The sequence below is a fragment of the Episyrphus balteatus genome, chromosome 2 (assembly GCF_945859705.1).
Source record: "Episyrphus balteatus chromosome 2, idEpiBalt1.1, whole genome shotgun sequence".
Taxonomy (NCBI): Eukaryota; Metazoa; Arthropoda; class Insecta; order Diptera; family Syrphidae; genus Episyrphus; species Episyrphus balteatus.
The window spans coordinates 50,159,253-50,184,320 of NC_079135.1; the positions used below are offsets into that span (position 1 = coordinate 50,159,253).

A 25,068-nucleotide genomic window follows, 5' to 3' on the forward strand; every position below is an offset into this window, starting at 1 on the left:
CTGTTGAATAAACTTAGAGTAGAAAGGAATCAATAAGATATAAGACAATTCTTTAATAAGTCGAACTTTTTAATTTTCAAGTAGCCTTTTATGTTTGATTGTTAAAGTGGATCATTATTAAAACAGACACTAAAAGGCCTAAGTATTTTTTATATTTTTAACTGCATACAATTTTGTCATAAAATACAAAAATTCAATTATGTTAATTGAAAATGACAGAAAAACACTTCTCTTTAAGACTTTGGAGAATTTTTCGTTTCCACACATAAAACAGATGAAAATGGTCAAACGTTACCCATAAAATCCATTGTCATAGACAAAGAAACCATTAAGGAAAGCAATCAATCGTGACCAGAATACATTTTTGGCTAATCTAAATTTGTATTGTAAACTTTCAGTCTATTATACTCGTATATGTATATGCAAGACAATCATGGGATATCTCATCAGACTTGTCAAGAAGGTCAATCCTTGAGGGGATTTTCTGTTAATCCATTGCTATGTTCCTTGAACAATTCCCACGCTCTCAATAAACCCATCATCTTTAGATATTATATACATTTTGTGTTCTAGACAAAAGTATAGGGACATTCTTATTGGTTTCTGATGGAGTAAAAATCTTAGCCCCTTGGGGCTTAAGTGTTGTTGTTTTTTTTTTTTTTTTTTGTTACTGTATGTATATTTTTTGGTCAACTAAACGTTTTTCGAGTTCTTCAAATATAGGTACCTTAGAATATAAATTTTCTGTATTGATGGCAAATTGGAATGTAAATAATAATCTTCCATCTTATCCGGTTGAGAGAAATGGATTTTATACATACGATGTCCTTTTTGCGAAGGTCCCCACATAGAGAGATGTTCGTGTGCAAGGACGGTAGTGGGTTAAGAATTATATATGTATGTACTATGTGCGTGTTTCTAAAAGACAAACAAAATTTCTGAACATAATATTTATCTGACCGGAAGGGATTTTTGTTTTCAAGGAATCCCTTTTGCATGTTTAGTGTTCAGAAGCAGGTATGATACATTTGGCTTGAAGTTAAAATAATTTGTAATCACAGATCTTGTTGATTTAACCTCAAAACACGATTATTTTGCATTTTGGATATTGATTTTTCATGGTTTTGAAATTCTTTTGAACATTTAAGGATTGAAAAAAGGTTTCTTAATTGGGGAAATTTCCTTAATAGTGCTTTAATACGCAAATTTTTTTTTCTTCTTTACATTATTTATGGTGGGGCCCCGGCTTCCATTGGGGAGCCCAAGGCACTGTCTCGCCTACCCAAACGGTATGTACGCTAGATTGGAGCTGGTATTGGTTTTTTGAACTCATTCTGTTCCATCATTCCTGACCATGCTAAATTTATATTTCGTATAGCCAATTTTATTTTTATTTTTATAATTGTTACAATAAACAAAAAACAAATTTGCGAAAATCAATAGATTGAATTTAAAAAAATCAGGTTATGTTTAAAAATAAGTATTATTTACTTTTTCGAATTTTAATAAATGCTCTCAGTTTTCCATAAAAAACTATTGAAATTGCTGTCGTCCAGAGGGATTTCCCCCTTAAAGATGACACAGCCACACAACCTGGGTGTATGATTATGATTATGATATGGCTTTTGAATCGCTGAAACCGAATCCTAAGTCTATTTCGCCCCATCACGTCAAAGAAGATGTTTGTTCAGAGTATCTCTGAACACTTTTTGAAGTTATCTAGAAAATCTAACGTGATCCAGTGAACAGACTCCAAATTGGGTTTCAGCGACCAAAGAAACATACTATTAACATAGTCTCACCCCCAGGTCAAAAATTACCCTGTGACAGCAAAAAAAATAAAAGTTTTGACCTGGGGATGTAAATATGTTAATAATATGTTTTTTTGGTCACTGAAACAAAATCCGAAGTTACCCAAGGAAAGCGACCGATTCATATCTGCAGCCATTTTTTTTAAGAGTCAATTTGTGTTTCTTTTCGCTTTTTTTTAGAGTGTTACTAACTCCAACCCTTTTTGTGAACAAAGAATTTTTGGGTTTGAAAAATGTTGCTAAATATTTGACTGAATGAAAGATTATTTGTTTTAATTTTTCTTAAACAGTAAGTCAGCTATTACATGAAGCCTCAAGAGGCGCGCCTCTTTTCAAAACCAATGAGTGCAAAAGAGAAAGAAGATAAAACAAAAAATTATCCGACCGGAGAGTCGTGGGCCAAAATTCTGAGACTCTTTTTTGACGTTTCTTTTTCCACTCTTTCTTTTTTCAACATTCCCTTTCATTTCTTTTTGCTTCTTGGTGGAATACAACAACAACAATACTTAAATCAAAAAAGAAATGTCAAATTTGAGTCTTCGACTCAAGAGGCATCGTGTAATAGTACGCGCCTCACAGAATGATTATCAAAAGAAAATTCGAAAAAAGAGTCACGCCTCTTGAGGCTTCATGTAATAGCTGACTAAGCATAATTTTTGTTTTTATTTTCAAAATTCTTAGTTTGTATTTTCTGCTTAACTCACCAAACTAAGGGGAACTATAGACTCCTTCCCGCAGAAAAAATCATTTTTCTTACGACCTATCAACTATTTCATACTATGTATTTAATTTGGGAGCGGGTCAAAAATCTGACTGCAAAATTCTGGTTTTCAAAATTCTGCTTTTTTCAAGAAAATTCTTTTTTTTTAATTCTGCTTTTTTTATATTTTGTCTTTCAAAATTCTGCTTTCTAAAATTCTGCCAGTATTTTTTTGAAGAAAAATATTCTGCTAATTCTGTTTTTTTTTTTACATAGTATTATGCGTTTACTAAACAAAAATACACCTTATTGATGTAATTTAAGATTGGTATTTTTCTAACTTCCTAGAAGACTGACTTTCATATAACCCACATTTATATATACGGTTGAAAACTAATTAGAAACGATGTTGTGTGATAAAAAATATTCATTTCCTTATTGAATTTTTTGAATATTAACCTTATTTTATTGATTAAAAAATTTCAAATATTATTTTTCAATACATTTATCATAAAAGAACTTTTCTTAATATTTTTAAAATTATTGATTTACCAAAAAAAAAAAAAATGACTTACAAAAATTGATATAGTACTCGTAAGTAATCAATCTCAAATAAGTAGCAAATTTTGCGACAGCTTTTTAACATTTTCCAAACCCTGTTTTAATTTTTTGCATTATTTTTTAAAACAGAATTATGAAAAGCAGAATTTTGAAAGTAGAATTTTGACAAAAGAATTTTGACCCCGGCAGAATTTTGACCCCAACCCATTTAATTTCTGTCCAGAAAATCTCTGTTGCATTCATTATTTTAATCATAAGCAGTACATGAATAAAATTACAAAAAATATTTCTGAAACCTTTAGGTATTGAAAAAAATTCCATCCCATATGTCCAAAGTCAAGCCGAGGATCTCAAAATTTTCTACTTCGAAAGAAAAATAGCATAGGTACCTACACTACGGAAAATAAAATCGCACCAAACTCCTACGCGATATTCAACCCAAATTCTTCGGAACTAATATCCTTACCAATCACATCGTCAAAACAATCAACATCTTGCAGCTCAATTATTGTTAGAATACTTTACCTATACCCACATCAAATCCGTTAAACAACTTTTCCACGAAAATATGTTACCACCATAACGAAACTCAATTTTTTCGCTCAATTCTCTCCAACAAATCCTAAAATACAAAAAAAAAAAAAACACAAAACCAAAACATTTTACCATAAGTATAAAGTTTTCATTCATAAAAATCCAAAAACCTCTGTCTTCTCTTATGTACATACACTCCAAACAAAGCTCGTCGAACTTCTGAACCTTATTCCTTAAATTCGTCCACGTGGTTTTCCAGTAACCTTGTCTCCTTCAAACATAGGACAGAAACACAGAAATGAGAAAAAAATCAATTTTCTCATAAACACAAAACATCTTCTATGTTATCCTCATAATATATAGAGCAACAATTTGCTATTCTTTGCATAAACAAAACCTCTCCAAATGCATCCATTAGATACATGGATAACTTTCTCTTAGATATCTTTATGTTTCGAATGGGGGGGGGAGGTGCGTTTTTTACAGACATGAAAAGCATGCGCCAAGAGAAATATTTACCAAAATATTTAAGAGAACTCAGCGAAATTTTCCTCGAATTTTCATTCACAGTATTTACCCAATGAGTGTAATCATGCTAAAATGTATCTTGTATCTGAAAACAACGACTTTTGATTTCAGCTCCCCACATGTAATTCAAAAATTCGTTTTATCAGTTGGGTCGGTGGTGCTTATAGCCTTCGGGATGCTATCTCGGAAAATTCACATAATACGGCCGGATTTCGAATCGAAATGTTTCAGTTGATTTTTGAATATCGAGTTAAAATAACGTAATCGTTCGGCAAATATAAAACAAAATAAAAAATATTAATTATTGATTTCTTTGTAAAAATATTCAAGTTGATTAAGAAATTTCGCAAAATAATAAAAATTTTCTCTGTGTTTTAGATAGAGTGTGTTTGAAAAAATTTTGTAAAAAATACAATTGTTTGAACAAAAAATTGTAATCAAGTTTAAAATATAAAAAAATAAATAAAAATAATACAAAATTGTTTGGTGTTAGCGCTAATTTAATAAAAAAAAATTATACTAAATGTTTAAGCTTAATAAAATTGTAAAATAAAATAAAGTTTTTTATGTAAATTAAAAAATACCTTAAATAAAGTTAAAATATTATTTAAAAATATAAAAAAAAAAATAAAGTTACAAAAAATAATAAAAAATATACTCTTTAAGTGTTTTTCATCTTATACCTATATAAAAAAAAAAATAAAAAAAGTTATAAATCTAAATAAAAATAATATGTAAAGTGTAAAGTGCCCAGTAGTTGTTTTTCAGTGATTTAAATGATTTTTTATCATCTCTAATTTAAATACCCAGGATCTTTTATTATTTTAATTATCTTCCTATTAGATTCTTCTCCTAACTTCATCCTTACATCATCATTTGAACGCAAGGTAAGTCTTTCTTTTGTTATTTTTGAAAATCACTAAATTTCGTTGTTTCTGGTATTTTTTTTTTCATAAATTCAAATGACAACAACTTGAAGAATTTAATGAAATTGTAACGTTGCTCTATTACTATTAGGTACTATTTAATTACATCAAGGATTAAACAAAAAAAGTAAATTGCAAGGCATAGGTTTGGTTAGGTTAGAGTGGAAACTTGATACAAATGATCTTAAAATATTTTCAGAGATTTGTCCTCATTTTAAATTATTTATTTATTATTTATTTGTTTGAAGAAGTGGATTTACGTCAAACACGATGGGTATTTGGCATTATTTGTTTTTGCTGAAAAATTGTCGGTAAACCTGTTCACAAAGCGTCAATAATATTTTCTTAGCCTAAGAGAAAATTTGAATTTTCATTTGTTTGAAAAAAGGACTTCAGAAAAAAGTATTTTTAAAATGCATTCTAATGATTTCGTATTATTTTATAGAACTACTAGCTGACCCGGCGGACTTCGTTCCGTCATTTGTTGTATTTATTTCTAATTTTCGACTCTGTAATTAGTTAATTTACAAATGAGAAAGAGGATCAAAACTTGAAAAGTTCATAAGTTAACTTTTGAACTTTTAGCAAAAGTGGCCTATGCAAAATACTTAGGCATGCGCATAACAAAAACCTATATTTTCTATTAGTTTGAGATTTTTTGCAGGCTTTTAAAAATTCAAAAAAATTTAAAAAAATTCTCAAAAATGTTCCTAAAAATTAGTTGTTTTTCAAAAACTCATATTTCAAAATGAAGTGCCTATGAAAAAAATCCGTTTTAGACACCTAATTTTTTTTTAAGTATCGTTGCAATGGTGTAACTCTTATTTCTGTAAAAAAATTTCCCTACCTGTAATAAGACTTTTGTCGAAGGTCTACCACATGTTTTCACTGCAAAATACCCTTCACAACTTAATTTTATTTTTTTTTAGAATTTTTTCAATTCGTTTTTCAACCTAAAAATAAATTTATCTGCCATTTAAAAAAAATTGAACTCTCTTCACCTTACCGTTTAGAAAATAGCCTTTTTTTTCAATATCGTGTTACCCCTTTTTACCCTATAAAATCATTAATTTTTTAGCCTTAAGCCTTCTACTGTTATTCCCCTTTGATTAAAAAAAAATAAGGAAAATAAGTCAGCCGGTGTTGCCGTATACCTATAAGATAGCAAGACCCCCGACCGATTCGCAAGGCGTTAAAAAACTTTTTTTTTTTAATTTTTTTGTACATGTATGTATTTTATTGATTATTTTTTACTCTAATGCTTAATTTTTTTTTTAAATATCTTTCTCATGGTGTAACTCAAATTTCTGTGAAAAATTTTGCGTACCTGTAATTAGTCTTTTGTCGAAGGTCTATGACTGCAAGAAAACCTTCACAACTTGGTTTTGAAATTTTTTTGAATTTTTTCAATACCTTTTTTAACTATTGAATAAATTTGTCTATCATTTAAAAAAAAGTCAACTCTTTACGACTTACCGTTTAGAAAATAGCCTCTTTTTTCAATGTCTTGTTACCCCTATTTACCCTATAAAATCTTAAATTTTTTTTGCCTTAAACCTTCTCCTCTTAAGAAAATAAGTCAGTCCGTGTGGCCGGTTAGCGAACGTACACAAAACCAAACTTTAATATATGTATATAATAGATTTCTTGTTGACGGAAAATGGTAGCAGCGATATTACTACTTCAGAAAAATTTAATTAATTTGAAAAACTCATGTGGAATTTTTCAGACAAAAATATATATTTTTTTTTTAAACTTTAGATTTTTTCAAAAATAAATCTCAAAAAAATCATTATAATTTTTGAAAAATATAGGCTGTCCGGTAAAGAATGGATAAGCCTGATATAGTTGAAAGCTGTACTTATGACTCCTCTTAAAAAAAAAAATTGAAAAAATTCTATAGCCAATTCTGGTTCTGTGAAAAAGTGAATTGAAAACAAAACTTTTTCATTTTCGCTTTCAAACATCCTTTTCACTTTTTCTATTCATTTGAAACGAAAAGCGATTTCCTATGATATCATGAAAAATTTAGTGAAAAGAGTATATTCAAATGAATATTTTTCACAGAACGGGAATCAAATGTTTTTTATCCGAAACAAAGTATGTCATTTTGTTTTAGCAATAAAAAATTTTTGTAGAAAAGAATTAATTTTAAATAATAAATAAATACAAATTAAAAAAATTATGTGCCATTGAATACTAATCAATACAAAAATGTTTTGAAAATGTAGGCATGTAGGGGTTTAAAAAAGTATGTATTTGTAAATTTCTTTTTTTTAAATCGGCTAAGTCGTTGGTATCAATTTTGTTGATTTTTAAACAATTCTAAAAAATAATATTTTTAATATAAAAAAAAATCAATTTGAAATTTGGTTTTTATGTATGGATTAATAAATCTGATTAACAAAGTTTGTGACACTCACTCGGGGACACTCAAAAGCTTTGTAAATACTCTGCTTGCACTATGGTGGAGTTCGTGAGAACATGAAAAAGCTAGCATTTTGTTGCTTTATGCTAACGAGACTTTTACAATTAAAATAAAATATATACTTAAAATGAAGGCTTGGTTGATGACTTTATTTAATAAATCACACAAACAATTAGAAATAAAATGCACTACTGGGTCGTTCTTAGAGTTCAAGTTGCTTAAATTTTTAAGACTTTTTATATAGAAATTTAGAAAATGTAGGTACCTACCTACTATACATATGGGTACAGAAAAAAAAATAAAAATTCGTTTAAAGAAAAAATAATATAAAATCTAAAATCAAATTGCCCTCCAAAACAAGTATGATTGATATGTTAAGATGCATTTTTAGAAAAAAAAATTTCAAAATGGTTAGATCCGTTTTTTAAAAAACTAATTTCTTATAAATAATTTTTTGGAAAAAAAGTTTTAAAATAAAATTGGTACGCCATTTTGTAGAAATCACTTATTTTATTTTATTTATTAAATTTAATGTCCCGTTTTCGAAAATTTGATTTAAAAAAAAAATATAAAAATTATTTTTTTTTTAATTTTATTTTTGGCTTATATTTAAATTATATAAATGCTTCTTCACAAAAAGTTTGGTTGAAATCGAATAAGCAGTTTCGGAGATAATCGGATTAAAAAAAAAAAAAAAACGGTTCTATGGCAGGTACCGTTAATAATGATTTTCCAAAAAAATTTTTTCATTAGAAAATAGACCTTGTCTTAAAACTAAGATTTTAATTTTTTAAACAAAATCGTTGGAGCCGTTTTTGAGATATTTCAATTTTACTAAAATCGGTACATGACAAGTACCGTTATTTTTGGTCCAAAAAAATTAATTCCAAAAACCCTTCTGGAAAGTCGCCAAACAACGCTACATACCAAGTTTGGGATTAATCGGTCCATCCGTTAAGGCTGTAGCTCCTTATACAGACAGACAGACAGACAGACAGACAGACAGACAGACAGACAGACAGACAGACAGACAGACAGACAGACAGACAGACAGACAGACAGACAGACAGACAGACAGACAGACAGACAGACAGACAGACAGACAGACAGACAGACAGACAGACAGACAGACAGACAGACAGACAGACAGACAGACAGACAGACAGACAGACAGACAGACAGATCGGGACCCACTTTTTTGGCATTCTCTACCATCCTCATGTCATGGAAAAATGTTATCTCAACTTTTTTTTTTTGTACGAATGCATAACTTGATATAATATAGTACCTACATATATCGCAAGTAAAAATCCTGTTATTTTTTTTAACAAAAACTAGAAATCATTTAAGCATTTGCTTTTAAATGTGTTTTTAAAATCTGCTACAGATGAAATAAATATTTTTATTTAGAGCCAATTTTTCAATCTTCTAATAAACAGTCAGTTAACTGTTCGACGAACAAAGTTATTTGGCTCATAAGCAATCAGATAACAACATTGAATTTTTCAATCAAGAATAATTTATTCTACAGAATAACAAAACAAAAATTGTCAAATTCAAAAATATTCAAAATTAAACGTCATTTTTATTCATAATTGTTTTTGTTTTTTTGTGTTCCTCTGTATTTTTTGTCAAAATTCTTTCAAAGCAGCTTTGACAACTGACACAATATTTTTGTTGAGATTATTCCTTAGAATAATTTTTATTCGTCTCTGAAAGAAGCAGATAGTTTTATTCTTGGGAATAAGCTATATCTGCCTGTTGAAAAATTGATTTTTTCTCTATCCTTAGGAATAAGTACTAACTGACTGTTTAACTGACTATTGAAAAATTGGCCCTTAAAACAAAAACTTTTTTATTTTTTATTTTGTTCAACAACAGCAAGAACAAAGACGTGTCTTATTAGGTTATTTTTATAAGTTTTTATGTTAAAAAAACCACTAATTTGGAAAAAAAAAAAATATAATATATATTTTAACTTTTGTAGCAGACGTGCATTGTACACTGTAAACAAGCTTGAACTTGGAGATTGATTTTATTCAACTCAACAAATCCTTATTAATTTTTGTATGAACCTTGAACTCTTATCACAAAGTAACTTTGAAGTTTTTCAATCCTTTATAAAATTATCTACTTCATATAAAACCGAATAATCCCATAAAAGAAAGACCAATATTCACGAAAAAAAAAGAATCAAAACTCAAAACGTGTGTTTACAAACGACCCAAAACTAACTACCCACAGCATCCTCCAAAACAATGCAAACAAATTTTTTGTAGCTAAAAACATTGTTCACAGACCATTGCCTATAAAAGTGGGTTTCCTCCCAGTCAGAATTCACAAACATCAAGGATGAAACTCAAACAAAAAAATGAATAAAACCTTTTATATTCTATAGCTTTAGCTAGTTGAGATGAAAGGCAGCAAAACCTTTTATTATATTCTCTATATCGAAATCATCAGACGTATGAAATTGAATGTATACGAGCACCTATAAAAAAGCTAATGGCTTCTGAATGAAAAACTTGAAAACAAAGGGAATACAATTTGAATTCTTTATAATTAAGAAGGAAATGCATTAAAAACTTATCGTGTTGCTTTTATTCTCAACTTGAAACTAATATAAAATCCAGACATTGCTAGTTTAGGAGTGCTAATTACAAAAAAAAAAAAATGTATCTACTACTGGATCTGTATGGCTAAATCTTAGGCTAGGCGCACACATGCGATTTCGAACGCGCGATTATTCAGTCGCAAATTAGATGACAAGAATTTCAATGACTGTAGACACAATTTTCAAATTTTTAATCGCGAGAAGCATGTGTGTTCACAGTCATTGAAATCCTTGTGATCCATTTTTGCGACTGAATAATCGCGCGACTAAAATCGCATGTGTGCGCCTAGCCTTAATGCAAAAAAACTACTACCTAACGATTCTGAGCTACATTCGAAAAATTATTTCAAAATTTTTTTGTTAGGTAGAAAAAAAGAAATTAGAAACGGTTAGAGCGGTTTAAAAAATGTTGTTTTTTTTAAAGAAATTTCACTAACCTGCTTTCGAAAAATGTTTTTGAAATAAAATTAATCTTCTTTTTACAAAATTAGAATTTTAAAAAACTACATATGTTAAATAACTTGGCCTGTTTTTTTCCCAACGATGTTTTGTGCAATGAATCATAAAATAAAAAATGTGTTCCACAAAATTTCGTTTTTAATAATTGGTATTCATGACTTTGATCTTTAAAAACTTAAAAACTTTGGAAATCAAAACCTTTTATAAGGATAGCGAAAAAAACTTGCATAAACCTTTATTAATCGTTGGTAATAATTGCAATGAATCTGTCTTGCTAGTATTTTATCAAGACAAAGAGTGTGCACCTGTGCACTGAGTAAAACCGTCAGTCGCGTCGACCAAATTGATTTTTCAACAAATTTAAATATATCTATGTTGTATGTTTTTATAATTTATTTTACTTCTTACATTAAATTTAACTTCTTGCCTTCATTTATTTGGAATTCTATTTCAAATCTAACAAATAATCATCCAAATGTTTTGGTTTTGATAGACTATCACAAAAAATTGGTTCTTGTCTTCCAAATAGATAACTTTGGTCTTGGGCTGTTGGTGTAAATAATGGATGTTGATTCCCAGCATATGAGGGTATATTTCCAGATGGAAACATTGATTGTTGTGAATGATAATTCAAAAAATATTGCGACAGCATTGGATGATTTGGGGATTGCATTCCAAAGTATGGTTGAGGATGAGGTTCAACTAATTGTTGTTTATTTCCATTGCGAATATTTTTAAAAAACTGAAGCGTATGTAATCGAAACTCAAGTTTTTCATCATCGTCGAGGTTTTTAAAATCAGGTAGAATAGACAGTAGAAATGCTTTGTCTGCGTCATTGGATTCTTCTAAAGATTCGGTATCTGGTTGTTCTTTATTGTTTTCTTCCTTACCGGTGTAACCACTGAAACTGATAAAAAATTATTAAATAATTACATCAATTCGATAAAATACAACAATAGAAATAATATTCACGTTTTTTCGAATTTTTTAATCAGAAATAGAATCGCGTTGACGACATCAAGTTTTTTCTTCCTTCTTCCTTCGGAGGCATTAGCCTCGACCAAACTCATATTTTCTTTTTGAATTTTTAACAATTTTCCTTTAATTGCTTTGGCTATAAACAAAAATAGAAGAAAATTATTGGCACTTTTGCAGATACTCGTAGATATCACAAAAAATAAAATTCACAACAAGACAAAATATAAAAAAATATTCATCTCACCAGCTGTATAGTGAAGTTTACTCAAAATAATTATGTAAATCACTATTTTTATGTAGCGTAAACGTTTCATTTATCACTTTGAATGAAAATTCATTGTTTGTTTATTTCTTTTTTTCATTCAAATGTTTGATTGGCACTGGCATGAATTGAGTCAGTAGACTTTTTCAAAACTATAGATATCCCCAAAAATTGATAGAATTATCATTTTAACATTTTTCTTATCGCAAGATAAGTAATTTCGGTTAGAACGGTTGTGTTTCACATTTCACTATTGATATATAGGTAAACTGTACGTTCCAACAATACTTATCTATTATCTCCTTAAAATTTATCGACAGGGTGACCAAATATGTTTTACATAAATGAATACTTAAAGCAAATCAAATTATAAGAGTTGTTAAAATATATGAATAAAAACAGAAAGAACAACTTGAGTTGAACTTTTGTCTATTTCTGGCTGGAAATGCGAATTATATTGTTTGTTGCATCCCTTTCTCATGAAAAGCTCCACATCACAAATAAAATAAAATGCACGACTGGGGTCGCACGTACTTGCTCTTATGATAAAAGTACCTTTTATGTCAAAGCTTTTTTTGAAAAATATTTTGAATAAGTTATAATTTGATTTCTTAAGGAATTTCATAAGAAATGCAAAAATGTGTAGGTAATTTTTTACTTGCTCTATAGGGCAAGTATTGGTTTCGTGTCGAAAAAAAAAATTGAGGTTTTAATCAAAACCAACATTACGATGATGGAGAATTCCGAAAAAGTGGGTCCCGCAATTCCGTCCGTGCGTCTGTGCGTCTGTGCGTCTGTGCGTCCATCTGTACACATTTCCACAGCCTAAACGGGTGGATGGATTTTCTTCAAATTTGGTATAGATGATTTTTATGGAATTCTGAAAGTTGGTTTTGTTTTTGTTTTTTTTATATCTCGTTTAGAACGTATAGCTCCCATACAAAAAAATACGATATTACGAATTTCTCGAAAACGGCTCTAATGATTTTGATTAAACTTTGTATACGTAATATTTAAAGCAGTGGCAATAAAACTGCATTTTTATTTTTCTCAAAAAAGTCAAATAACAAAAAACAAATTTTTTTTCATTTAACAAAATTTTGCCCTAAATGTCGGCTCTTCCCCAATATCAATTTTTTTTAAATTTAGATCCAGCTTTTAAAATCTACAAGTAGACTAACATAAAAGTGCTTTTAACTGCAAGATCAAGTACGTGCGACCCCAGTCGTGCATTTTATTTTTTTATAATTTCTGTGTATTTTTTTTTTTATAATTTCTTACGCCATATTTCCGTTACCCGTATTTTTTAAGAAAAACAAAATACGCAATTATATTAAAATCACTTACAGCATTATGTATGTAAAATTTAATCTTAATCGTTAAAGCCGTTTTCGAGAAAGTTGTAGCAACTCAATCACGCTGTACAGAAAAGAGCCGACATCAGCGATTTAAAAAAAGTTAATATCATATTTCCATTATCCGTATTTTTTGAGAAAAACTAAAAAACGCAATTATGTTAGATTTACGTACAACATTACGTGTGTTAAATTTAAGCAAAATCGTTAGAGTCGTTTTCGAGAAAATTGCAATAACTCATTAACGATGCACGGGAAGAGCCGACATCAGAGATGTAAAAAAAATTTTAATATCATATTTTCACTATACGTATTTTTTGAGAAAAACTAAAAATGCAGTTTTGCTAGATTTACGTACAGTATTACGTGGGTCAAATTTAATCAAAATCGTTAGAGCCGTTTTCGAGAAAATTGCAATATGGGAGGTATATGTTCTAAGCGAGATATTAAAAAACAAAAAAAACAAACCTTGGAAATTACGAAAAAATCATCTGTACCAAATTTCAAGAAAATCCGTCCACCTGTTTAGGCTGCAGTTTCATGTACAGCTTTTTTTTGACGACGCACAGACGCACAGACCGACGGACGTCATGACGAAATCCACTTTTTCGGACTTCTCCATCATCGTAATGTTAGTTTTGATTAAAACCTCAAATTTTTTTTTTGACACGAAACCAATACTTGCCCTATAGAGCAAGTAAAAACCACTATTTGTTGGGTAAACACGAATTTTTTTCGATTTAAAAAAAAAGTGAATTTTCTAAGTGTTCTTTTTTAAACTTCAAAAAAGTGATTTTGGTGAAAAATTTTGATATGGACATCGACAATCAAGGTATGAATAGTATTCTAAAATAAAATTTAACTGTATATGCAACTCTATTTTTTCATACGGAGGGGTTGAAGTACCTACACACTTATAAAATGTGCCCTTTTTTCGTTGTTTTTTTTTTTTTTAACATTCGTGTTTTTAAAATAGTGTAACACGGCTAGGGTTCCCAACCGTACTATAATATATAGTATTGTACTGTATTTGGGTTTTACGTATGATATACTGTTAAGGTAATATACAGGGTGTCCCAGAAGTAATGGATCAAACCAAATATGCTAATTGGGGAACTTAAGGGCTCTCAGAATTTGGTAACTTGTTCATCCCAAATCCTTACGGATTTCGAGTTAATGCAATTCTTGTGAAATTTCGAAAAATCCCTACTTGGCAACAGTATTTTGCTTCCTGCGCCCATTATTGATTTTTGTTTTTTAAAATTCTTTTACGAAAACATTGCCAAATAATTAGGAACAATTAATTAATCAAAATATTTTTTATTCCATACGCCATTTCGCTGCAAATTAACTAACAGTTTCCAATTTTATAAAAAATCTATTTCTAACTTTTATTTGAGAGCAACACCGCAAAAAAAATTTGTACGGTGTGAGAATGGTTTATTATTTTAAAAATTTGCCCTGTTATTGTAGTTTTCAAAAAAGTATAAAAGTTACCAAAGTTGCAGTTAGATCGCAAAATATTACAATTTGAACTCAACAAAACAGGGTTTTTAAGAGCAAAAATACAAACAAAAATAGAAGCTTTTGTTCAAAGAAAAATAAACAAATAACAGTTCGAGAAAATGTGTTTATTTTTGGTTGTTTTTTGTTCTGAAAAACCCTGTTTTGTTGAGTTCAAATTGTAATATTGCGATCTAACTGCAACTTTGGTAACTTTTATACTTTTTTGAAATCTACAATAACAGGGCAAATTTTTAAAATAATAAACCATTCTCACACCGTACAAATTTTTTTTGCGGTGTTGCTCTCAAATAAAAGTTAGAAATAGATTTTTTATAAAATTGGAAACTGTTAGTTAATTTGCAGCGAAATGGCGTATGGAATAAAAAATATTTTGATTAATTAATTGTTCCTAATTATTTGGCAATGTTTTCGTAAAAGAATTTTAAAAAACAAAAATCAATAATGGGCGCAGGAAGCAAAATACTGTTGCCAAGTAGAGATTTTTCGATATTTCACAAGAATTGCATTAACTCGAAATCCGTAAGGATTTGGAATGAACAAGTTACCATATTCTGAGAGCCCTTAAGTTCCCCAATTAGCATATTTCGTTTGATCCATTACTTTTGGGACACCCTGTATAGTACGCAAAAATACTATATTTTAATAAAGTGAACGAAGTCAATAACAAAAATATTCCTTATGTTGGTTGAGCTTTAATGCTTTTTATTGTCCATGTATCTGAAATCGCCTTAAACTAGCCTACTAAGGCCGTGTGTCGATTGAGTTAAAGTTAAAGTTTTCATCATCCTTAAAATTTTAGCCTTCTCTACAGGAGGATACATTTAAACCTATTTTATTTATCACGCTAGCGAAAAAATTTAACCAAGGTTAACATTTTAACCTTAATTTTAACGCAATTAAAACACCTCCTAAATGTTTTTTAAGATATCACTCCTATTTTCAATTTCTGCTACTAAGCCGTTCACAAAAAGAATTTTTTCAATCATGAACTCAAAACGGCGAAAATTTAAATATTGAATGTGAAAACCCTTATATGATAACTGTTTGTCTACAAAAAACTTTTGAATAATGCAAGAAGTGCAAAAAATACAGGTTTTACAAACATTACAATTCAAAAACTTCTTTATTTTCTTATAAATACTATATTTGTTTCAAAAGTACTATATTTTTTTACGGTTTTTCCTCAAAATACTATAATCGGCCCCGAAAATGTTGGGAAACCTAAACACGCCACAACAACGCATAACCTTTATATTATTGAACTGCCGGATATTTAAAATAATCTTGCATTTCAAGAGTTTGCCCAAGATTGCACCCCGGAAAATAAAGACCCCTTTAAAAAAAAGCTCCTCAAACTCGACCCTTACTTATAGATTTTTATAAATATTATGTTTTTGAAAAATTTCTCCAGGGATACCTTAAGAACGTGGAAAGAAATAGTATTCCAAATTTCAAAAGAATCGGTGCAGTAGTTTTGAAGTTATGAGGTGAACCGGCTTTGAAAAAATTGTGGGGAGAACGATTTAAAGTTTTGAACCCTGGACTAAAACGTTCGTAAGCGAAATATTAAAATACTCATAACTTGGCCAAATTTGGCTTAAATAGACCTTCAATTTGAACACAAAATTTTTGAAATATAAAAAATTTAAATGCAAATAATAAAAAAAACTGGGTTTCCCGGCAAAAAAGTATGTATCAGTTTTTTTTTTATTCTTAGGAACTTTAATATTTATTAGAATGTAGTCTTTAGTATTTGACTAAAAACTACCAGGTCATTAAATAATGGTATAAAAATGTCCTATTATTGCAAAATTGTATACAAAATCAATTAAAAAACGAAAACATTTTTTTTTTTCTAAATTTCATCTTTAAAACTTAATTTCTCAAAAACTATTTAATGAAACAACATAAGTAAAAAAATAAAATAAAGAATAAATTACTAACTTTAAGAAAAAAATATAGCACAGGATTATACGTGCATTTAATGATTTTTTATATTTTTTTTTCTCCCGGTTAATCGGGAGGTAAGTGGGTGAGCACTTAAGTGGCTTTTACTGTACCAAGAAAATGAAAATTTTTCCTTCCGAATAACTTTTTTTTCATTTGGTACCTATTTCATGTGAATAATGTGCCCAAATATTTTTGGCCAGGTTTTAGACCAAAATAAAATACCGCACTGTGCGTCGTTAAAATTCGCTGCTTGTCAGTCAATCGTAAGATACTTCACTTTATTTCTAACTGTTATTGGTGATTTTTTTGCCAATCCGTCCCTTTTGCCCCCCTCCCCAGAAAAAAATCCTGGATCCGCCCTTGTACCTACCTATAGCAAACAAAAAATTTAACTCGAAACCAAACATTACATTGCAATGATAGATAATGCGAAAACAGCGAGTCACACAAAACGAATACGCGCAAAATTGAAATATTTGGAGCCGCCTGTGAAGAAAAAGTCTCCACTTAATTTTTTTGTGAAACAAAAAATGATTTAAAAATTATTTTTTTGTCAACTTTCTTGTTAAAAATTTATAAGATACCTAATAAATCTTAAAGTAAAGTACTTAAGCTTAAGATTAAGGCCTTACATATTTACTGTCAGTCACATAAATATTATGTCAAATGCAAATAAAAAAACAAATATTAACAATAATAAAAACTGATAGCAAATAGATGTAACCTATAATACAATTTTTTTTAGGTGAATTTAGCTTTGTGGTTATCTATATTGTGGATTACATTAAGGTTTAAAATTCAGAAATTTACCGTTATTACAAATACACTGAATATTGTACAATAAGGAAAATGGGATAAAATAAATTATTTGGCTCCCAAAACCTGGTTTAAACTATATGAAGTAGACTAAAAACGGTATAATATAAAAGAGTTAATCAATAAAATACTGAAACACAAGTTTAACTGAAACTACAGTGCCCACTGCCCAAACTCGATTTTGGACTTTTGGCCCAATAATTTAGACCGCATTTTCCAATAATTTCTTTTAGGAAAAAATATTTTTTGTTTGATTTTGCTTGCCGAATTAACGGTTTGAAAAATGTACAAATATCTAGGCATTTTTCAAAACATTTTATGTATTCGTTCTTCAATTTTTCAGACATAGGTATAACTCAAGACAAAGATTCTATAATAAATTTTATACCACCTGAAAGACTATTGTTTCAGGTCAAACATGTCGTCGTATTAACTCTGCTGATGTCTGTACGAAAATGTTATGAATTTGATTCATTTATCTGTTAAAGAAAAAAAGATAAAAATAAAAAACGGTTAAAAACGGCAAAAAACTTGGGGCAAAACAATTTTTTTCCCGTTAATAAAAAATAAAATTCACGAACCGAATTATTGTGAGCTTTCAATTTTTTGTACATTTAATTACCTACCTATACTATACGTTCTAGAAATTTAAGAATTTCTAAAAAATACTTCAAAACGCAAAATGCAGGGACAGAAAAAATCAATATTAGACAGCTAATTTTTGTTATGACCTTTCGAATGGCCAGCCATGGAATCTTAATAGTGAAAGCATTTAAAATAAACTTCTGTATTTTATTTTGTAGATTAAAATTTGTATGTATGTATTAAATTCAGTTTGTTCGTATTCAGAGAACAGTTTTACAACTTCATTATTAACAACATTATTTTATTGACTATTATAATGATTCTCTTTACAATTATTGATTCATTACCAAAATCTCGTAATCCAATTCGTGCTCAAGTGCTTCTGAATGTGTCAAATGCCCTATAGTCCTATTGAATCGTGCAACATATGACACTTCAAGTCCCTTTTTTCCATGAGCAACAGCATAATCTGGAATTTCTCCATCACTAGCTGAAACCCAAGTATATTCTCCTGGCTCACCAACAAGAACTTGACAATAAGCAGACTCAATAAGACGATTATCGTTTAAAAATGCTGTTGCTGTTCCAATATCTGGAATTGCTTGTCCCGTAACAATATCACAGCCTCTTTTCACTCGAGCAACATAAATGTCATACTCATCTTCAGATTTTCCACCAGAAACTGAGTTATTTGGTAAATTTTTTGCCGAAGTATCAATCCATTTGTTTTTGACGTTACAACTCAGATATTGCCAATTTGGAGAGTAATAATAATAATTTTGATTATCGGTCCACGTATAACGTTCCTCTCTTTTTAAATACATTGAAACAGTATGGTAAATGTTTTCATAATTACTGGATTTACCGATGTAAATGGGTTCACCATTCCAAGCATTTCCAACACGTAGTATAGTTTCTTCTAAGTCACCATACGAATTGTATGATTTCCATTCACATCCATCTGATGTTGTAAGTATTTCAAATTGATCTTTTTGTATTTCCTTGTGGCAAGATGATATGAATGCCGATCCGTCAGCGGTGATTTCGGCTGGAAGAATTTCATCAAAATGTCTAGCTCTTCCAACGTATCTGTTTCCCGAATGTTGAATAAGAACGATATTTTCAGGCAGTATATCCCCAGATTTTAGAGACACCCATTTATATCCTGAAAGATAAAAATTTAGTTTTTAGAAAAATATTGAGATGCCTAATAAAAAAGTAAGCAAAATACACTAGCAAAAAATGTCTAAATTTTTTAAGGTTTTTCAAGTGACTGTAGGTATTTCTCTTAAAAATAGTCGCACTGAAATTTTAAAAAGATGGTTTTAATACTCGAACTTTTTAGTTTTGAGTTAATAAAATGACAATTTTTTTCAAGCTACATGTTCGGCTCAACCCTATTGAACACCGAAAGGAAAATTTGTTTCGAAATTTTCCGGTTTTTTTTGGCTTGAAAACTTGGACTATTTTGATCGTAAAACTTGTTCATTCAGCTAAAATTTTCTTTTTTTTTTTTTAAGTTCGGTTTAAGTTCAATTTAAGGTTTAAGGTTTTTTTTTTGTATTTAACGAACAATATCTCAGCAACCGCACAAAAAAAAGAGTGTGTGTACACATGTACACGCGACTGAAGTTATACTTCTCATTCAGTATTTTGTAAATGAATTTCATTTGATATTTTTAATTTCTATTATTAAATTAATTAATCCACACTTTGTTTTTACATTTTTATCAAGTGAACAATAAATTAATTCTTTGATCCTCCTTGCGTCCATGTAGTTTTCAATTTATTCTGTGAAATTTACTCATGTTGTGCGGTTCAGAACGTACGGTATATGCTTAACGAAAGTAAACGAATTGCGCATAAAATGTGCGATATGGTAATTTTATGAGAATTGTGTGTGCTTCAGCACTAGTAGTAGCAATATGCAACTTGCAGGGTTGCTGCAAAGCTCAAAAGTGAGCTGAGCTCACAGCTCAGCTCAAATTTTAACACATGGATATTTTTATAAATAAAACAGATAAAATTTTTCGTGATCTTTTCTCTTGGTTTTTTTAATAGTAAATATATTTCTATTTTTTTAGTAAAATATTTCTTTTTTTATCATACAAAAAAATTCCGGTACAATCCGATTTTTCGATTTTTTTCAAAATTCCGAGAAAATCGCCTTTGAAAGTTTGGGTAAAATTTTTTTTCGAAAAATCCCCGTATCTTTGAACGCTCCTGGAAGCTAAACCGCTTGATAGCAATTTTTGGGAGTGATGCTAAATGATAGCTTGTGTCATGGGCCTACGCTTTGCACATTGTCAGATTTTTAAAAAATCGCCTTCCATGTTAAACCGCCACATCATGCCTATTTTTTCAGAATCGTGCCTATTTTTTTTTTACTTTTAAGTTCTCCCGGTTTGAGAACGCGTGGACCTACAGGGATGGGAGTTGTACCCAAATGTAGGTTAGAGTCCCCGCTACCTTTTGGCATCAAAAATTTTATTTTCATTTTCTTCAAAATTCCGCGATATAGGCGTTGGAACGCTTTTATCTAGAGACAGGGGAGTGGTGCCATATGAAAGCTTATATTCTCAGCTAGCCGATAGTGGTATAATCCGGTTTTTCGATTTTTTTCAAAATTCCGAGAAAATCGCCTTTGAAAAATTGGGTAAAATTTTTTTTCGAAAAATCCCCGTATCTTTGAACGCTCCTGGAAGCTAAACCGCTTGATAGCAATTTTTGGGAGTGATGCTAAATGATAGCTTGTGTCATGGGCCTACGCTTTGCACATTGTCAGATTTTTAAAAAATCGCCTTCCATGTTAAACCGCCACATCATGCCTATTTTTTCAGAATCGTGCCTATTTTTTTTTTACTTTTAAGTTCTCCCGGTTTGAGAACGCGTGGACCTACAGGGATGGGAGTTGTACCCAAATGTAGGTTAGAGTCCCCGCTACCTTTTGGCATCAAAAATTTTATTTTCATTTTCTTCAAAATTCAGCGATATAATCGTTGGAAGGCTTTGATCTAGAGACAGGGGAGTGGTGCTATATGAAAGCTTATATTCTCAGCTACCCGATAGTGGTATAATCCGGTTTTTCGATTTTTTTCAAAATTCCGAGAAAATCGCCTTTGAAAGTTGGGGTAAAATTTTTTTTCGAAAAATCCCCGAACCTTTGAACGCTCCTGGAAGCTAAACCTCCTGAGAGCAATTTTTGAGAGTGATGCTAAATGATAGCTTGTGTCATGGGCCTACGCTTTGCACATTATCAGATTTTTAAAAAATCGCCTTCCATGTTAAACCGCCACATCATGCCTATTTTATCAGAATCGTGCCTATTTTTTTTTTTTCTTTTAAGTTCTCCCGGTTTGAGAACGCGTGTACCTACAGGGATGAGAGTTGTACCCAAATGTAGGTTAGAGTCCCCGCTAACTTTTGGCATCAAAAATTTTTTTTTCATTTTCTTCAAATATTCCGAGATATAGGCATTGGAAGTTGGGGGCGCTCACTTTCAGCTCAGCTCACTTTCAGCTCAGCTCAAATGACCTGAGCTATGGTACCTAGCTCAAAAGTGAGCTAGCTCAAATTTGAGCTGAGCTGTGAGCTGAGCTGAAATGTGAGCTTTTTGCAACCCTGGCAACTTGCCACATGGAAATTACCACATGCAACTTGCCACATACAACTTGCCACATGCAACTTGCCACATGCAACTTGCCACATACAACTTGCCACATGCATTTTGCCACATGAAACATGTAACTTGCAACGTGTTGTGTGTTTTATGTTTGCCGTACTGCGGCGTACTGTATTTTTAAATACTAAAGTACTGCCTACTCTAAAGGTGAAACGACAGCCCTGCTACCCAGGGTGATCGCGTCATAATCCCTTTGACATTCTTGTCAAAAAGTAAATTTTCATACCCACCCTCCCATAAGAAGTATAACTTCAAAAAATTAACTAGTGTTTTGAATAAATCTGGAATAAATATTCCACAAAAATCAAGCATGAGTTTTTGAAAAAAAAAAAATATTTTTTTCTATTTTGTGCAATAATTTGAAAAACAAAGAAAAAACAGTCTTTTTGTGGATTTTGGGATAGTCAGTCGCTATATATTATCACTACACAAATGGCATGCTAAATTTAGGAAAACATTATTTCATAATAATTGTTTGCAAACAAATAATGTAGTGATTTAATCATTTAAATCACTTTAAAAAAATACTCATCAGCAGAAAATAAATCTTCAAAAGAACGGAGATGATAGGTATTGGTTAAGTATTAAGTTTTGAGAACGAGTTTAATCAATTCAATGAATCTAAAGGGGAGAAGGTCCATAATTTTTATTTATGTAGATCCAAACTTAAAATAATGTAATAGCATGTCAATTAAAACATCCGTGAAATAAATATTTGCTAAGTTTTTTTTACACACAAAAAGTTAAATTTGGACTTGTCTCCCTTTTGATGCAAAGTCGCCAATTTAACTTGAATAAACTATATCTTTATAAACTCATTGATAGACATTGAAATAATTGTTTTCAAAACTTAAATAAAAAGCCGTTTTGCAAACTTGATTTGGGAAATTATTTTTTCATTGCTCAATTTTATTAATATACTATTTCATACCTTTTGATTGTGTTTTATTTAACTCTTCAGATTGCAAACTCTCCTGAATGGCCTTACCGCACACACAACTTAACAGTGCTATGTTTATCAAGCAAAGTATTGCACTGATGAGATGGCAATTCATCTTAAGCGAGATCTGAGATGATTTCAACTTCAGATTTGTAAATGTAAACTTCAACTAATATTTATTTCAAGTGTTCTTAAGCTTAAATAGTATTTGTATACATTTGTTATCAGTTAACATTACAAAAAAATAAACAATTTTAATCAATTAAAAATGGTATAATCAAAAATCAATATAATTTTTTCAATCTGTCATAGCTTCAGAAGAATTGTATGCAACCTAATGCTGTATTGCGCATTGAATGGACTATGCCGTGGTATTGAAAAAAATTCAAAAATATTAAGCACGATTTTGTGATTTTGCTTGATAAGGTGTTTAAGATAGAAGTTAAACAATCATTTTGTAATTCGAAAGTGGGTGAAAAACAGCTATAAAACATCACTTTCAATATTTGAAATGGAGAGAGACTCAATTTTGATTTTCGGCTCCAATAATTTATAATCTGTTTGCCACATTATATAGTTACACAACTGTTCCAGTAATATTATCGTTTCTGTGGAAGAAGACTGTGTGATAAATTAAATAGTTCTGATTTTTGGAAGAGCTAAGACTCAATGCACATCCAGATGTTTTCAGACTTGAGTACCAAACACAATTCTGTCAAATAAGGCGATTCGATTCAAACTAGTATTAACAACTTCAATGTTTATGAATAAATAAAAAACACGTCCTCTATGTTTGGAGTACAGCCTGGACTGACTTTAAAGATAAAAAAAGATAGTTTGATATTGAAAGAAATTTGCATAGTGGGCACTTAATTAGGATAAACAAAATGTGGAGTGACCACACGAAGTGTGAGATTTGATATTATTCGAATAATGTGCACAATAAAAGAAGATACGAATTGGATATAAACAAAGTGAGTGGCAAAGAACACACCGACATACGTAAGTATCAATTTATAGGAAGGAAGGAATTTTAGGGTATATTGATAATATCCAATGGTTCGGTTTGAAAGGTTATTTTATCGGGTATTTTATTTAAATTTGTCTTAAGATTTTCTATGTTATAAATTACTACTGAGAAGTTAATAGCACAAGTCAAAAGTATTTGAGTGTATACCCTGTACTTCAGCCAAAAAATTATAATGAAAATAGTACAGAAAACACACAACATCTTTTTGACTTCTATATTCAATACATTTTTGTAATATTTCATACGATTGTACAAAAAGTGCTAATCAATCAGTGGCGTATGTTCATTTTCTCTTAATTTTACAAAAAAAAAAATGTTTGGAGTTCAAAACCTTTGAAAGAGATGGTTTTCTATTTCAAACTAAACTTTATTTTTTTTTTAATTCTTATTAAAAATTCTTTTATGTGCGTGGAATACAAAATTAAGGAGGTACAAAATGAATTTTTGAGTAACAAATTACCATTTAACTAGCTACAACTTTTAGATTAATTTTTTTTTGTTCACAAAGTAAGTAAGGACATGAAAAAGCTTGTTGGAGATAACAAAATGGTTCAATTGAAATAGAACTTGTTTGCTAGCCAATTAAGGTAAGGTATTTCTTAGGTTCCTGTTGATTCATATGTCCATTAGATAAGTTATAAGTATCTTATGTAAAATTATTAACCTGAGTGAATATTATATATTTTGCTTCGTCATTTTGTTTATGTTAACAAGTTTCTTCCCCATATATAATTTCTCGTGGGCCCCTATCTCGCGGTATTTGACAATGGTATCCCGTATGGTGTAATGGTATGTACCAATGTACCTACGCTCCTGAGCTCAATACAAACAAAAGAAAAACAGATCTAGAGAATTATTTTAAAGTAAAGGGGGAGTCCCCGTATTTAATTTGAAGGTAATTGTAGTTTAATTTAAATCTTTAGCTACCTAAATATTGATATTCGTCTTGAATCTTTACAAACCTATATAACCTTATATGGGCCTATGTATATAAAATTAATAATAAGTTGTTATTTAAATTATTTAAGTATGTACTGCTGAATTATTCAGCAAAAAAAAAAAGATTTAATACTATTTTAAATGGATTTTTACAAATGCAAATGGCTTATATTCAAATATGTATACAGGGTGTCCGGTAAAAAATGGATTAGCCTGAAATTAGTGTAGGTATATTTAATTTCATCATCCTAATTTTTCGTTCACTACAACCACGAATGAATGAATTTAATACATTTTTTTTTTATATAATTTTCTTCATTAATTGACTAAAAACCATGAGCATTTAAAAATTTTCTCAGCTATTGCACTTTTTCTTTGAAAAAATATTAAAATTCGTTTTCGATGCAAAATTAAAACAAATATTTTATGAAAAATTTCAAAC

The 25,068-nt window shown here is 29.9% G+C and overlaps 2 protein-coding genes across 3 annotated transcripts in view; one reads left to right on the forward strand and one right to left on the reverse strand.

Annotated features, from left to right (window-relative positions):
• The first annotated feature begins 4,825 nt into the window (after window positions 1–4,825).
• LOC129908397 (G-protein coupled receptor dmsr-1-like) overlaps window positions 4,826–25,068 on the forward strand; it is a 200,698-nt gene continuing 180,455 nt past the window's right edge. The window contains exon 1 of the mRNA XM_055984855.1: window positions 4,826–5,021. The gene's annotated coding sequence lies outside the window, so the exon portion shown is untranslated. The remainder of the gene's footprint in view (window positions 5,022–25,068) is intronic.
• LOC129908399 (uncharacterized) lies at window positions 10,933–23,029 on the reverse strand. Of its 2 annotated transcripts, XM_055984856.1 has the most exons (4): window positions 22,649–23,029; window positions 18,901–19,200; window positions 11,535–11,676; window positions 10,933–11,469 (listed from the first exon to the last, which is right to left on the reverse strand). In XM_055984856.1, the coding sequence occupies exons 1-4, from the start codon at window positions 22,770–22,772 to the stop codon at window positions 11,007–11,009; spliced, it is 1,029 nt and encodes a 342-aa protein (XP_055840831.1). In that variant the 5' UTR covers window positions 22,773–23,029; the 3' UTR covers window positions 10,933–11,006. The 2 variants fall into 2 exon arrangements, with proteins under 2 accessions (XP_055840831.1, XP_055840832.1); XM_055984857.1 differs by lacking the exons at window positions 10,933–11,469; window positions 11,535–11,676 and adding an exon at window positions 17,894–17,929 and having other exon boundaries at window positions 18,383–19,200; window positions 22,649–23,021.

Bases quoted from the DNA above. Each gene is read 5' to 3' on its own strand.
- LOC129908399 (XM_055984856.1), bottom strand. From the start codon at position 22,772: ATGAATTGCCATCTCATCAGTGCAATACTTTGCTTGATAAACATAGCA. The intron at 11,677-18,900 runs GTAAATCCAGTA...TTTTGTTTATAG, and splicing joins TGGTGAACCCATTTACATCG to CCAAAGCAATTAAAGGAAAA. The intron at 11,470-11,534 runs GTGAATATTATT...ATTTTTTATCAG, and splicing joins ATTAAAAAATTCGAAAAAAC to TTTCAGTGGTTACACCGGTA.